The sequence below is a fragment of the Rhinolophus hipposideros genome, assembly GCF_964194185.1.
Source record: "Rhinolophus hipposideros genome assembly, chromosome: 16".
NCBI classification, from domain to species: Eukaryota; Metazoa; Chordata; class Mammalia; order Chiroptera; family Rhinolophidae; genus Rhinolophus; species Rhinolophus hipposideros.
Window position 1 is genome coordinate 48,444,304 of NC_138062.1, and position 13,167 is coordinate 48,457,470.

Here is a 13,167-nt window from a genome sequence, read left to right on the forward strand (position 1 = left end):
TCCCAGCTCCTCCCGGATCACGCGCGCAGGTGCCCCCCGCCCCTCCGCGAGGTCCCGGCTCCCTCCCGCGTCAGCCAGGAACGGAAAAGCCAGGAGGTGGAATAGGAATAACTTTATTAGACTCGACTTCCAGCCTAGGCCGCGCGGGCCGAGTCATGGGGCGCCCCCGCCGCCCTCCTCCTCCTCGTCGTCGGCCTCCACGTCGAGGCCCGGGATGCCGCGGATCTGCCGCTCCAACGCGCCGCCCAGCAGGGGCACAGCCTCCTCGTCTTCCTCGGGGGGAGGCGGCGGCGGCGGCGGAGACGCATCCACAGGGGCCGGCTCTGGGGGCACGGGGGGTTGCGCTGCTGCGCCCTCGGCACCCTCCGCGCCCCGTGCCGCTTCCACCAGCACCCCCTCTTCTAGGGCGCCGCCCTCGCCCTCCTCCTGTTCCTTCTCCTCCTCGGGGCTGTCAGTGAAAGGGTTCTCGCCCTGCGGAAGGGGCGGGGATGCTGAAAGGCGGGCAGATCCCCGGGGCTGAGGGGCAGAACCCGGTCTGGACGGCCCGAGGCACCGGCCTCCCCGAGGCACCGGCCTCCCCGAGGCACCGGCCTCCCCGAGGCACCGGTCTCCCCGAGGCACCGGTCTCCCCGAGGCACCGGGCCAGGAGCCCCTGCCTCACCTTCAGGTAGCGCTCCAGCTTCTTGCTGATGAGTTTGTTGTTGAGGATGCTGCGGGCCACCATGAGCGAGGACTTCTTGGACTGCTCCATCATGAGCTGCGGGCAGGGCAGGCGGGGCTGGAGACGCTGCTCTGGGCACCAAAAGAAGCCCTTCCCTGCCACATCGGCGGGGCCCTGCCGCACGGAACACGCACACCTCGCCCTCCGGCTCCACCCCCACGCCGCTAGATTGTGTAGGTCTGTAAGGTAGTGTACCTCGGGTACCAGCCTGGGGCCACCTTATACGCATGGAGCCACAACCTGATTTTATCACTGCTCAAATGCTGTGTCCTTCTGCACCATACTTACTGGTTAAAGACATGTCTTTACAGCTGAATTGCGGAAATCTGATTTCCTCGTATAAAAACTTGCAACATGCAAACAGATTAAAAAACCTACTAAAAGCCAAATGTGCAATTCATAACAAGGAGCCAGCTGCCCTAATAAGCACAGAACTCTTTAGGATTAACAGGGAGGATATAAGAGCAGAAATACAAATGTCGAACAGTATATTTCAGTGATACACATTCTCTTAATGCGTAGGATTCCCAGGATGAAGAATTACTCCCAAGTGGCAAGGTTGAAAAAAGACACTTCTACCCTGCTGGCAAGAGGTTCAACTGTTACATTTTCTGGAAAGCAGTTTGCTGGAACATATCAAGACTGAAAATTTGGGGCCAGCCCAGTGGCTCAGGTGGTTGGAGCGCTGTGCTCCTAAAGCAGAGGTTGCAGGTTCAATTCCCACATGGGCCAGTGAGCTGCGCCCTTTACAGCTAAGATTGTGAACAACAGCTCTCCCTGGAGCTGGGCTGTGGTGAGCGGCCAGAGTTTGGGGGTGAATGGCAGTGAGCGGCCCAGGGAGGACTGGCGAACGACTGCCTCAGCTGGGGCAGCACAAGGCTCATAATACCAGCGTGGGCCAGGGAGCTGTGTCCTACACAACTATACTAAGAAACAACGGCTTGAACCGGAGTGGGGTGGGGAGGCGGTGGGGAGGAAGAAGAAAGGGAAAAAAACCTAAAAATTTGAGTAATTCCGTCCTGGAATCTGTCCTAAGTTTAAGAATTGGAAATGTGTATGCACAGTGGTCGCAGTAGGGAAAAACTGGAAAGCACCTAAATGTTCTTCAGTAGAGAAGTAGTTAAATAGATGATACATTCCAAAGAATACCATGCAATCCTTAAAATAAGGTTCCTCTCTCCCTTTGCACAATAATAAAGATATGTGATAGTCTATATAACTGCCAGAGCCTTTTCTCTAGGACTTACACCCATATGGCAGGTGATTTCCTCAGTGGTGAGAGTACAGGCAAATTTCACTTCTGTCATTACGAAGGTAATATGCATGTATAAAGCCACTTTTGTTGGGAGGGGAGACCACCTCCAAGACCCATACCGAACCCCAGACAAATCTTTACACCACAGTTCAAAAAGCCACCTCTCTTGCTGTTTTTACTCCCTTTCCCAACCTTCACCTTTTTTTCTTTATACATTTTTCTCTACCACTTGGGGAAAATATTAATAGACCTCATGCTCAAAAGGAAACAAGTTAAAGGTGCACAATTAGGGTCCTACTGCAGACGGTTCTGCCCCAACTCCTCACTTGCCAACATCCTTCTCCCTGGAGGAGCACAGATGGACACACAGATTGTTTCCAAATGGAGGCACGTTTACATTGTGTCTACATTTTTGTTGTAATAACCAAACACCACCAGAATAAACTTAAATACTTCTACGCTGGTGCTTTTAATTCTAACAAGTTCCCCAAAAGGTGAGTGCCTCTACAAAAAAGTTATGAGCCATGCTTCCTCCACCTGTATTACAACAAGGTACTTGTCCCCTGCCTCCCTCTCGGTATCAGATGTTACCAATGTGGAATCTTTTTGCTGTGTCCCATGGCATGTCCCTGCCCACCAGCAAATCCTAGTGCTCCGATATGCACACTGGGCCACCTGCCCAGTGTTTCTATGTGGCCATCACCTCCATAGCCTCTGGGTTTCCCCACTTGCTCAGGAAGGCTTCCTTTAACATCAAGGTAAACAAGTAATAATCTAAATTTTGTTCTTTTGTTTTTTACATTTGAGATTTCTGGAATTTAAATACATGGTCTGAGGTAGAAGCCAACTTTCCTTTCCAGAAATTTGTACGACAAACTAGTTTCCCTCACTGAACTGAAAAGTCCACATCCCCTTATCTACAAAACTGAAATCGAAAAGGAAAAGTTTTCCCTTAAAACTCATTTGGTGGCAAAACATGAGCTGACATTGTTTGTGTACTATCTTTATTTATCCTACTTATAGAAGTCGCCTAAAGAATTACTGATGGTTCAACTATAAGGCACTTTCCCAGATCCTACTGGGGACATTAGTGATCAATCGTACCATGTGGCTGCTCTGAAATCCTAAAATTAATTCAAAAACATCTGGCCCCAGGGTTTCAGATAAGGGATCCATGCTGACTTTGACAAATACGAAGTTCCAAAACATATTGGGATCTTTCACTAGACTTTATTCTGATTCCAGTTTTCCTACTGTACCAATATCACTTTCTACATTTTAATTGCATTGGCTTTGTAGTAAATTATATCTACTAAAGCAAGGCCCTGAAATCACTACTGCTTTTTGTATCATTTTCTTGGCTATTGTTAGACTTACTTCTACAAATAAACTTTAAAGTAATTTCAGCCCGCCCCCTCCCCCAGATTTTGACTGCAATTGCAGTGTTTACATTACTGTGGGGAGAACTGTTTTTCGTTTTGTTTTGCTATTAATTCTCCCACCTAAGAACACAGTATGTTCCTCCATTCATTGAGGTCTTGTTTCATGTCTTTGAAGTTTAAGATCCCATAACTTTCTTAAATCTACATTCCTAGTTATTTCATACATTTTACGGTTATTCTGCATATAGACTTTCTTCCCCTTTTATGTTTCTAACTGGTTATTATAAGACTGGAGAAAAACTAGTACTTTTTCTATGTTATCTTGAATCCCAACCCCCTTACCAAATTCCATGAATTCTAAGAATGTTTTGCTGGAATCATTCAGCTTTTCTAAGAATATAATCATATTATTTGCATATGTATTCACTTCTAGTATTTTGTACTGATAATGTTGTTTATTTCTTATTGAAACATCCGTATCTTCCAGAAGCAAACTTTTATAGTGTATCACACATTTGAAATCACTACTAGACTGATCATTACTAGTACTTCTATTCTTTAATAGTAAATTAATCTACAGTTGCATCTTTATCAGATTTTTGGAATTAAAGTTAAAAAGGCTTTCTAAAGGAGGTGGAGGGGTGGCTCAGTTGGTTAGAGTGTGAGCTCTGGGCAACGGGGCTGCCAGTTTGATTCCCACATGGGCCAGTGAGCTGCACCCTCCGCAATTAGAATGAAGTCAATGAGCTGCCACTCAGCTCTCAGGTGGTCAGATGGCTCAATTGGTTGGAGTGGGTCCTCTCAACCACAAGGTTGCCAGTACGACTCCTCGACTCCCACGAGTGATGGTGGGCTGCGCCCCCTGCAACTAACAATGGCAACTGGACCTGGAGCTCAACTGCATCCTCCACAACTAAGACTCAAAGGACAACTTGACTTGGAAAAGTCCTGGAAATAACCAATAAAAAAAAAAAAAGAAAGAAAAAAGGCTTCCTAAAAACAAATTCGAGGACAGACCCCCAGCATGGTGGCCTGAGCAGGGACCTGCTCCCTAGTGAAATGGATGCAAACTATTAAAGACAAACAAACGACTACTTTAAAGTCTCTGGAAATTGTCCTAAGGACATACAGCAAACGAAGAAATATTTAGTAAGGAAAAGCTACTAAAACTCGGTAAAAAGAGTGTGAGTTGTAGTGGTTAAAACATGATCTGCTGCTTCCCTGCCTTGCAGCTCGGAGTGATGGAAACTCCCCTGTAGACGGTGCTGCCAAGAACACTGGCCTCCTTCTCGTCCCGGCTCATCACACTTGAGGCCTCTATCTTGCCAACATCTAGTTTCGTGCTGCCGGAGGCTAAGTTCTGCGCACAGTTCCTCTGAGAGGTGGGGACTCCCCTCTTCTATCGAGCCCCCACTCAGAATGGTGGCTTGACCGTGGGCATGGCATGCTGAAAATACTGGCTGTTCATAAAGCAGAGGTTCCATGTGGGGAGACGCAAACCAAACCAAGAAGACCATAGGTTACTACTGCCTCCCCACCCATCTCTTCTAAAGCAGCAGGGTCACTCAGAGAGTTGTGGTCCATTGTCCCCACCCCAAGCTCCAAAGCCTAGGCTCAAAGATTTTGTGCAGGGAGAAAAGAAAGGCCTCAAAACACTGAGCTCTCAAATTTCTTCCCAAAGGAACTTACTGCATTTGCAAGAGTTCCTGGAAGTTTAACACTAAGCGCTCTGTCAAAACTGTGGAGTGTGGAGAAAAGCAATTAAAGTGAGAGGGGTAGATGCAATAGCAATATAAACTAAACCACTGGCTAGCTAGGTTACCAGAGAGAACCAGTATAACAGACAGCTAAGAACCTCCCCGGGTTCAGAATAAATCTCATCAAACAATGACCTTAAAAATACAATCCCTGTAAAGAAGCCCAAATTTAATTCGATCAGATTGAAGAGCAATTGAGTGCCTCAAGGCATTATTGAAAACAATAGAGCCATCAGCCAACAATTCGTGGAGGTCAACAGCTGAGTTGTAGTCTGGGAGAAAGCCTGTGAAAGGCAGTGCTGTCAAAACCACTGTCATCCCAGGGTAGCTGTGCGCTTACCCATGGCTGTCTCCTCCAAGACTCGGTATCAGACACTTCACATTGTCAAGAAGAAAAAGACTTCACTAAAATAATATGACTAGTCACTAAACAAATAGACAAGCAAAAACAATGATAAGACTTGAGGGGTAGGAAGAAGGAAAAGGCATGATGACACTGTCTCATCAAATAGAGATATCAATAAAGAGAAATTATAACAAAGAACTACAAATCTTGGAGCTAAGAAATACAACAGAAATGAAAATTTCACTAGAGGGGCTCAACAGTAGATTTGAACTGGCAGAAGAAAGAATTAGTGAATTTGTAGATCGACAGAGATCATACAATATGAAAAACACAGACAGAAAGAATGAAAAATGAATAGCCAGACTGACAATTTTGGACACCATTAAATGACCCAACTATGCATAATGGAAGCTCCAGAAGAAGAGAAGGGAAAGGAGCAGAAAAAAAATGTCTGAAGAAATAATGGCTAAAAACTTCACAAATCTGATGAAAACCTTTTTAATTTACACATCCAAGAAGCTCAACAAACTCCAAATACATAAACACAAATGTATCTCACATTTGAATCACTACTAGATTGATAATGATGATATTTTACTTAGCACTTTTATTCTTTAATAATAAACTAATCTACAGTTTGGTATTATCCTTATCAGGTTTTTGGAATTAAGGTTAAAAAGGCTTCCTAAAACTGAATTCAAGGACAGACTTTCAGTATGGCAGCCTGACCAGCTCTGCAGAGATCCACAAAGCCAAAAACAAGGGTAAAATCTTGAAAAGCAGCAAGAGAAAAATGAATCATCACTTTTTAAAAGGGAACCCCATAAGATTAAAAGCTGACTTCTCAAGGGAAATGAAGCCAGGAGGCAGTGGAATAACGTATTTAAAATGCTCAAAGACAAAACTGTCAACCAGGAATCCTATGCCCAACCAAGCTATCTTTTTAAAAATGAAGGTAAAAAAAGACATATGGCAATCAAGAACTGAGAGAATTTGCTGCTAGCAGACTGTACAAGAAATACCAGAGGAAGTTCAAGATGAAAGCAAGTGATAGTACACAGTAATGTGAATCCACATTAAAGAACAATAAAGGTAATTATATAATTATAAGATACTATACTATAAATGTGTATTTCATTTCCTGTCTTCTCAACTGATTTAAAAAGCAGTTGTATAAAACAATATATATGTAATTGTATTGTTTGGCCTATAACATACCGAAATGTAATGTATTTGCCAATAACAGGACAAAGAAAGGGGGTGAGTAAAGCTGAATCAGGCTAATATGGAAATGACTACAGATGGTAACTTAAATCCACAGGAAGAATCCAAATGAAGAAATCCGGAAGGAAAAATAAGAAGGCTAATATCACAAAAACTAGAAACATGTAATTGTTCTTCTGTCAGCTTCCTTAAAAGACAAAAAATTATATAAAGTGATAATTATACTATATTACTGGATTTGTAACATATATGGATGTAGTACTTTCTGTCACAGTAACACAAAAACCTTCTATGCAGAGAGCTACAGAGGAGTAACTTAATCTCAATGAAATTAAGTTATTATATCTGAAGGAGATTTTGAGAAGTTAGTATGTATAAGGTAAGGTTTAGAGAAACCACTAAGAAAATAATGCCCCAAAATGTAGTATTAAAAAATCATTAAAGAAATTATAATGTTACACTAAAAAATATTTAATAGTATAAAAGAAAGCAGGCGGAAGAGAGGTTATTTCCTTTCTGCTGTAAGTCTAAGTGGCTGCTGTCGAAATGGGCAAGTTTATGAACCTGGGAAGGTGGTGCTGGTCCTGGCCGGACGCTACTCCAGAAGCAAAGCAGACACCATGAAGAACACTGATGATGGCACCTCAGCCCGCCCCTACAGCCATGCTCTGGTGGCAGGAATCGACTGTTATGCCCGAAAAGTGACAGCTGTCATGGGCACGAAGAAAACTGCTAAGAGGTCCAGGATGAAATCTTTTGTAAAAGTTTGTAACTACAATCACCTCATGCCCACAAGGTACTCTGTGGACAAGACCCAGCAGGAGGCCAAGTCAAGTTCGAAGCGACGTACAAGACCAGCAAGAACAAATGATTCTTCAAGAAGCTGTGGTTTTAGATGTTTTTTTGCTTCAGTCATTAAAAATCAAATGAAGGAATGAATGGAAATAAAGAAAGAGGTAAAGTGGGACTAGAAGAACAGCAGAGGTAAATCCAACAGTATCTATAACATGATGTGTGAATGGATTAATAATCCAGTCAAAAGGTAGAGATTGTCAAACTGGGTTTAAAAAAAACACAAGATCAAACTATATGCTGTCCATAGCATATATTATTATACATTCAATAGATTCAAAGATATGAATAAATGTAAAGTAAAAGAATTGAAAAAGATACACAATCAACTGTAACAAAGCTGAACTGGGTATACAAATATCCAACAAAATAGCATATAAAACAAAAAAAGTTACTATGATTGAAAGGGACATTTTATAATTATAAAAAGGCCAATCCAGCAGGAGGACACAATTATAGATGCACCTAACAGAGCACTGAAATACATAAAATAAAAATGGACAGAAACGAAGTCAGAAACAGTTGGTCATTCAACAATAGCAGTTGGAGATTTCGGTATCCCATTTTCATTAACTTGGCAGAAGATCAACAAGGAAATAAAAGGCTTGAACAATAATAGGTGTAACAGATACAGAATACTCCACCCAACAACAGCAGAATATACATTTTTCCCAAGTGTACAGGGAACATTCTCCAAGATGGGCCATATGCCAGGTCACATAACAAGCCTCAGTAAATTAAAACAAACTGAAATAATACAATGTATGTTTTCTGAACACATAGAATACAATTTGAAATTAGTAATAGAAAGGAATTAGGGAAGTTCACAAATTTGTGGAAATTACATGACACTCATAAACAACTAATGGGTCTAAGAAAAAATCAGACAGAAATTAGAAAATAACTTGAGATGAATGAAAATAAGGACATACCAAAAATTATGGTATACAGTGAAAGCAGTATTCAGAGGAAAACTGATAGCTATAAATGCCTACATTAAGAAGATTGCAGGGGTGGCTGGTTAGCTCAGCTGGTTAGAGCGTGGTGCTAATAACACTAAGGTTGCTGGTTCGATCCCCGCATGGGCCACTGTGAGCTGCACCCTCCTTAAAAAAAAAAAAAAAAAGATTGCAAACCAATGACCTAGAAAAAGGACAGCAAATTTAACCTAAAGGCAAGCAGAAGAAAGGAAATAATAAAGATTAGAGTGGAAATTAATGAAGTCTAGAAGAGAAAAACAAAAGGCAGGGGTGGGGGGAAAATCAATGAAACCAAAAGTGTATTCTTTTTAAAGATCAACAAAATTAACAAACCTTTGGCAAGATTGACCAAGACAAAAAAGAAGGCTCAAATTGCTAGAAATGAAAGAAAGGGACTACTGATCTTACAGAAATAAAAATGACTATAAACAAATGTATGCTAATAAATTAGGTAACTTAGATGAAATTGACACATTTCTAAAAAGATAAAAACTACTGAAACGGACTCATCAATCAGAAGAAATCTGAGGAATTCATCAATCAGAAGAAATAGAAAATCTAAATAGACCAATAACAAGTAAAGAAATTGAATTAATAATCAAAAAAAAAAAAGAGGTCAACCCACAAAGAACAGCCCAGGTCCAGATGCCTTCACAGGCCAATTCTACCAAACTCTTAAAAAATTAATACCAATTCTTTACTCTTCTAAAATAACAGAATTGGAGGGAAAAACTTCTGAACTCATTCTTTAAGGCCAGTATCACGTTGATACCCAAAGTAAAGATATCAACAAAAACTACTAACCAATTATCTCTTATGAATACAGATGAAAAATTCTCAACAAAATACTAGCAAACCCAATCCAACAATATATAAAATGAATCATATACTATGACCAAGCAGTATTTATCCCAGGGATGCAAGAATGATTTAACACCCAAAATCAATTAATGTAATACACCATACCAATACAATAAATAACAAAACCACATGATCATCTCAACAGATCCTGGAAAACATTTGGCAAAATCCAATATCCTTTCAGGGTAAAAACATTCAACAAACTAGGAACAGAAAGGAATTCATCAATCAGATACAGGGCATCTATTAAAAATGCACAGCTAACATCACACGAGGTGTGATAAAAAAATACAGTTAGTGTTTAAATTTTAAAAAATTTATTACAGTAAAAGACACATTACATTGCTCTTACTCCCCCTCAAAATACTCCCCCTCGCTATGAACACAGTTATCCCATCGTTCTTGCCACTTTCTGAAGCAATTCTGGAAGTCCTCTTTTATGAGTGTCTTTAGTTGTCCTGTTGTGGCTGCCTTGATGTCCTGAATCGATTCAAAATATTTACCTTTCATGCTCCTTTTGACTTTGGGGAAGAGCCAGAAGTCACATGGTGCCAGATTCAGTGAATAAGGTGGATGAGGACACACCTTAATATTTTTGACAGAAATTGCTGTACCAGAAGTGAAGCATGACACGGAGCCTTTCTGTTGTGATCACAAATTACAGTGAATGCTGCTGCTGAGTGCCACCCAACAGAAAGGCAGGGATCTTCAATAGGGAAGCAGCATATCGAACCTTAGTAACAGTGTGTGACAAGTTTTGACTTGTTCAGTAATGTCAGTCGGGTGTGAGCCACGGTTGAGAGGTGTGTTTTAAAGTGTGCCCTAAATCATCATCCATCATGATAACACTCCGTGTCACACATCGCTTCTGGTACATGGCAATTTCTGTCAAATAAAAACATTACAGTGTGTATTCATCCACCTTATTCACTGGATCTGGCACTGTGCGACTTCTGGCCCTTCCCCAAAGTCAAAATGATTCAGGACATTCAGGCAGCCATAACAGAGCACTAAAGACACTCAAGAAAGAGGACTTCCAGAACTGCTTCAGAAAGTGGCAAGAACAGTGGGATAAGAGTGTTTGACGTTAGGAGGAGTGTTTTGAGGGGGATTAATGTGTCTTTTATCGTAATACATTTTTTCTTATTCACTGTATTGTTTGATCACACCTCATAATGGTGAAAGACTGTTGCTCATCCCACCAAATCAGGAAAAAGGGAAAGAAGTCTGCTCACATTTCTCTTCAACAATGTGCTGAATGTTCTAGCCAGAGCAATTAGTCAAGCAAAAGAAAAGGCATCCAGATTGTAAAGGAAGCAGTTAAACTATCCCTATTTGCAGGTGACTCATCTTGCACATAGGAAATCCTAAGGAATCCACTAAAAAACTATTAGAATTAATAAATTCAGTAAGGTTATAGAATACAAAATCGATGCACAAAAATCAATTATATTTCTATACACATGCAAAGAACAACCCAAAAATGGAATTAACTCCATTTACAGCAGTATCAAAAAGAATAAAATACTGAGAAATAAATTTAACAACAGAAGTTGTTAAAAACTTATACTCTTGAAAACTACAAACATTGATGAAAGAAATTAAAGAAGATCTAAATACAGAAAGACATCCCTTATTCATGGATTACAAGACAATATTGCTGAGATGGCAATACTCCCCAACTTAATCTAGAAATTAAATACAATCCTATCAGAATACCAGCTGACTTCTTTGTTGATACTGACAAATTGATCCTAAAACTCAGGGAAACTCAGGGATCACAGAATAGCCAAAACAATCTAGAAAAAGAGGAACAAAGTTGGAGGATTCACACTTTCCGATTCCAAATCTTACTATAAAGCTGCAGTGTGGTATTGGCATGCGGATAACTATGTAGATTAATAGAGTAGAATTGAGAGTCCAGAAATAAACCCATGTTGTGATCACAAATTACAGTGAATGCTGCTGCTGAGTGCCACCCAACAGAAAGGCAGGGATCTTCAATAGGGAAGCAGCATATCAAACCTTAGTAACAGTGTGTGACAAGTTTTGACTTGTTCAGTGCTGTTAGTCAGGTGTGAGCCACAGTTGAGAGGTGTGACTGACTTCTGACAAAGCTGCCACAACTGTTCAATGGGGAAAGCATAGTTTCAACAAATGGTTTTGGGACAACTGGATATCCACCTGGAATAGAATGAAATTGGACCCTTACCTCACACCATACACAAAAATTAACTCAAATGGATCAAAGATCCGAATTATAGGAGCTAAAACTAAAACTCTGATAACATAGGGGTAAATTTTTGTGGTCTTGGATTTGGCGATGGTTTCTTAGATATGATATCCTAAGCACAAACAACAAAAGAAACAAATAGATAAATGGGACTTCATCAAAATTAAATTTTCATGCTGCAAGACACATCAAGAAGAAAAATCAACCCATAGAATGAGTGAAAATATTTGCAAATCATGTCTGATAAGGGACTTGTATCTAGAATATATAAAGGACACTTAATTCAGAAAGACCAAACAATTGAAAAATGAACAAAGGATCTGAACAGGAATCTCCAACTCCAAGGAAGACCAAAGGTTAAAAACAATAACAACACTATGAAAAGACGTTCAACATCATTAGTCAGTTATCAGGGAAATGCAAATGAAAAACAGAATTGATACCACTTCACACCCACTAGCACGGCTAGAATCAAAAAGTCAAGTAACAAGTGTTGGTGAGATGTGGATAAATCAGAACCCTCATACGTTGCTGGCAGGAATATAGAATGCTGCAGCAGTCTGGCAGTTCTTCAAGAAGTCAAAGAGTTACACTATTTGACTCAGACATTTCACTCCTAGATACATACATACCCCAGAGAAATGAAAACATGTTCACACAAATGTTTGTAACAACATTATTCATAATAGCCAAAAGGTGGAAAACATCCAAATGCCCAAATTGATGAAAAGACAAACCAAATGTGATGTATCCGTACGAAAGACTATTTTTAGGCCATACAAAGGAATCAAGTTCAGATACACACTACAATGTGCATCACCCTTGAAAACACTATGGTGAAGTGGAAGAAGACCACATATTATGGGATTGCTATGATATGAAATGCCCAGAATAAGCTAATATAGAGACAGATATTAGATTAGTGTTTGCCTAAGGCTGGGGGAGCACTGGTGGTTGGGGAAGGATGGATAAAGGGTATGGGTCTCTTTGAGGTGATGACAATGGTCTATGATTGAGTGTGGGGATGGCTGCATAACTCTGACTACATTAAAAACTACTGCATTGTAGACCTTAAATGGGTAAATTGTATGGAATGCGAATTATATCTCAATAAAGTTGTTACCAAAAATCATAATGATTAGAAGCTTTTCACTAATTTCCATAGTCTAGTATTTTAAAACACATAGTATTTAAATTGTATTCAAACTATCTCCATGAACGAACTACTGCTGGTGCCTTCTCAAGTATCTTTCTAAGTAATCGTACTAGTTGTTATGGCTCTTTTCCTTTCTTTGTCCTTTTCACTTATTTTAAGGTCAATGTTGAGTTTATCTTTCACGAGCTATCACTCACTTCATCTCGATTTTCCAAAAGTTACTGCCAACCACTGCCCATCCCCTGCAATCTGCCTTTTCCCTACCCCTTATTAGCTCCCAACCCAAGAACCTGGCCTTCGCAGGATCCCTACAGCTTCTCTGCTGCCAAAGCCAAGGGACGTTTTCCTTATCTTCCCAACGATCAGTGGCATACGCCAATCCTGAATCTCCTCAGCCACC

The 13,167-nt window shown here is 40.7% G+C and overlaps 1 protein-coding gene and 1 pseudogene across 6 annotated transcripts in view; one reads left to right on the top strand and one right to left on the bottom strand.

The window, feature by feature from the left end:
• Positions 1-94: 94 nt before the first annotated feature.
• The window catches only part of AKAP8L (A-kinase anchoring protein 8 like), a 29,880-nt gene continuing 16,807 nt past the window's right edge, over positions 95-13,167 (bottom strand). For 3 of the 5 annotated variants that reach the window (XM_081077037.1, XM_081077038.1, XM_081077041.1), the window contains 2 exons: positions 662-835; positions 96-471 (listed from right to left, as the gene is read on the bottom strand). In XM_081077037.1, coding sequence (XP_080933163.1) covers positions 154-471; positions 662-835 — 492 coding nt within the window. In that variant the 3' untranslated portion in view covers positions 96-153. Of the gene's footprint in view, positions 472-661; positions 836-7,219; positions 8,644-13,167 lie in introns of those variants that run through there. The other 2 variants (XM_081077039.1, XM_081077040.1) reach the window with 2 other exon arrangements.
• On the top strand, positions 7,232-7,580 carry LOC308509261 (large ribosomal subunit protein eL27-like; annotated as a pseudogene). Its single transcript has one exon. The product of its transcript is annotated as a large ribosomal subunit protein eL27-like (transcript).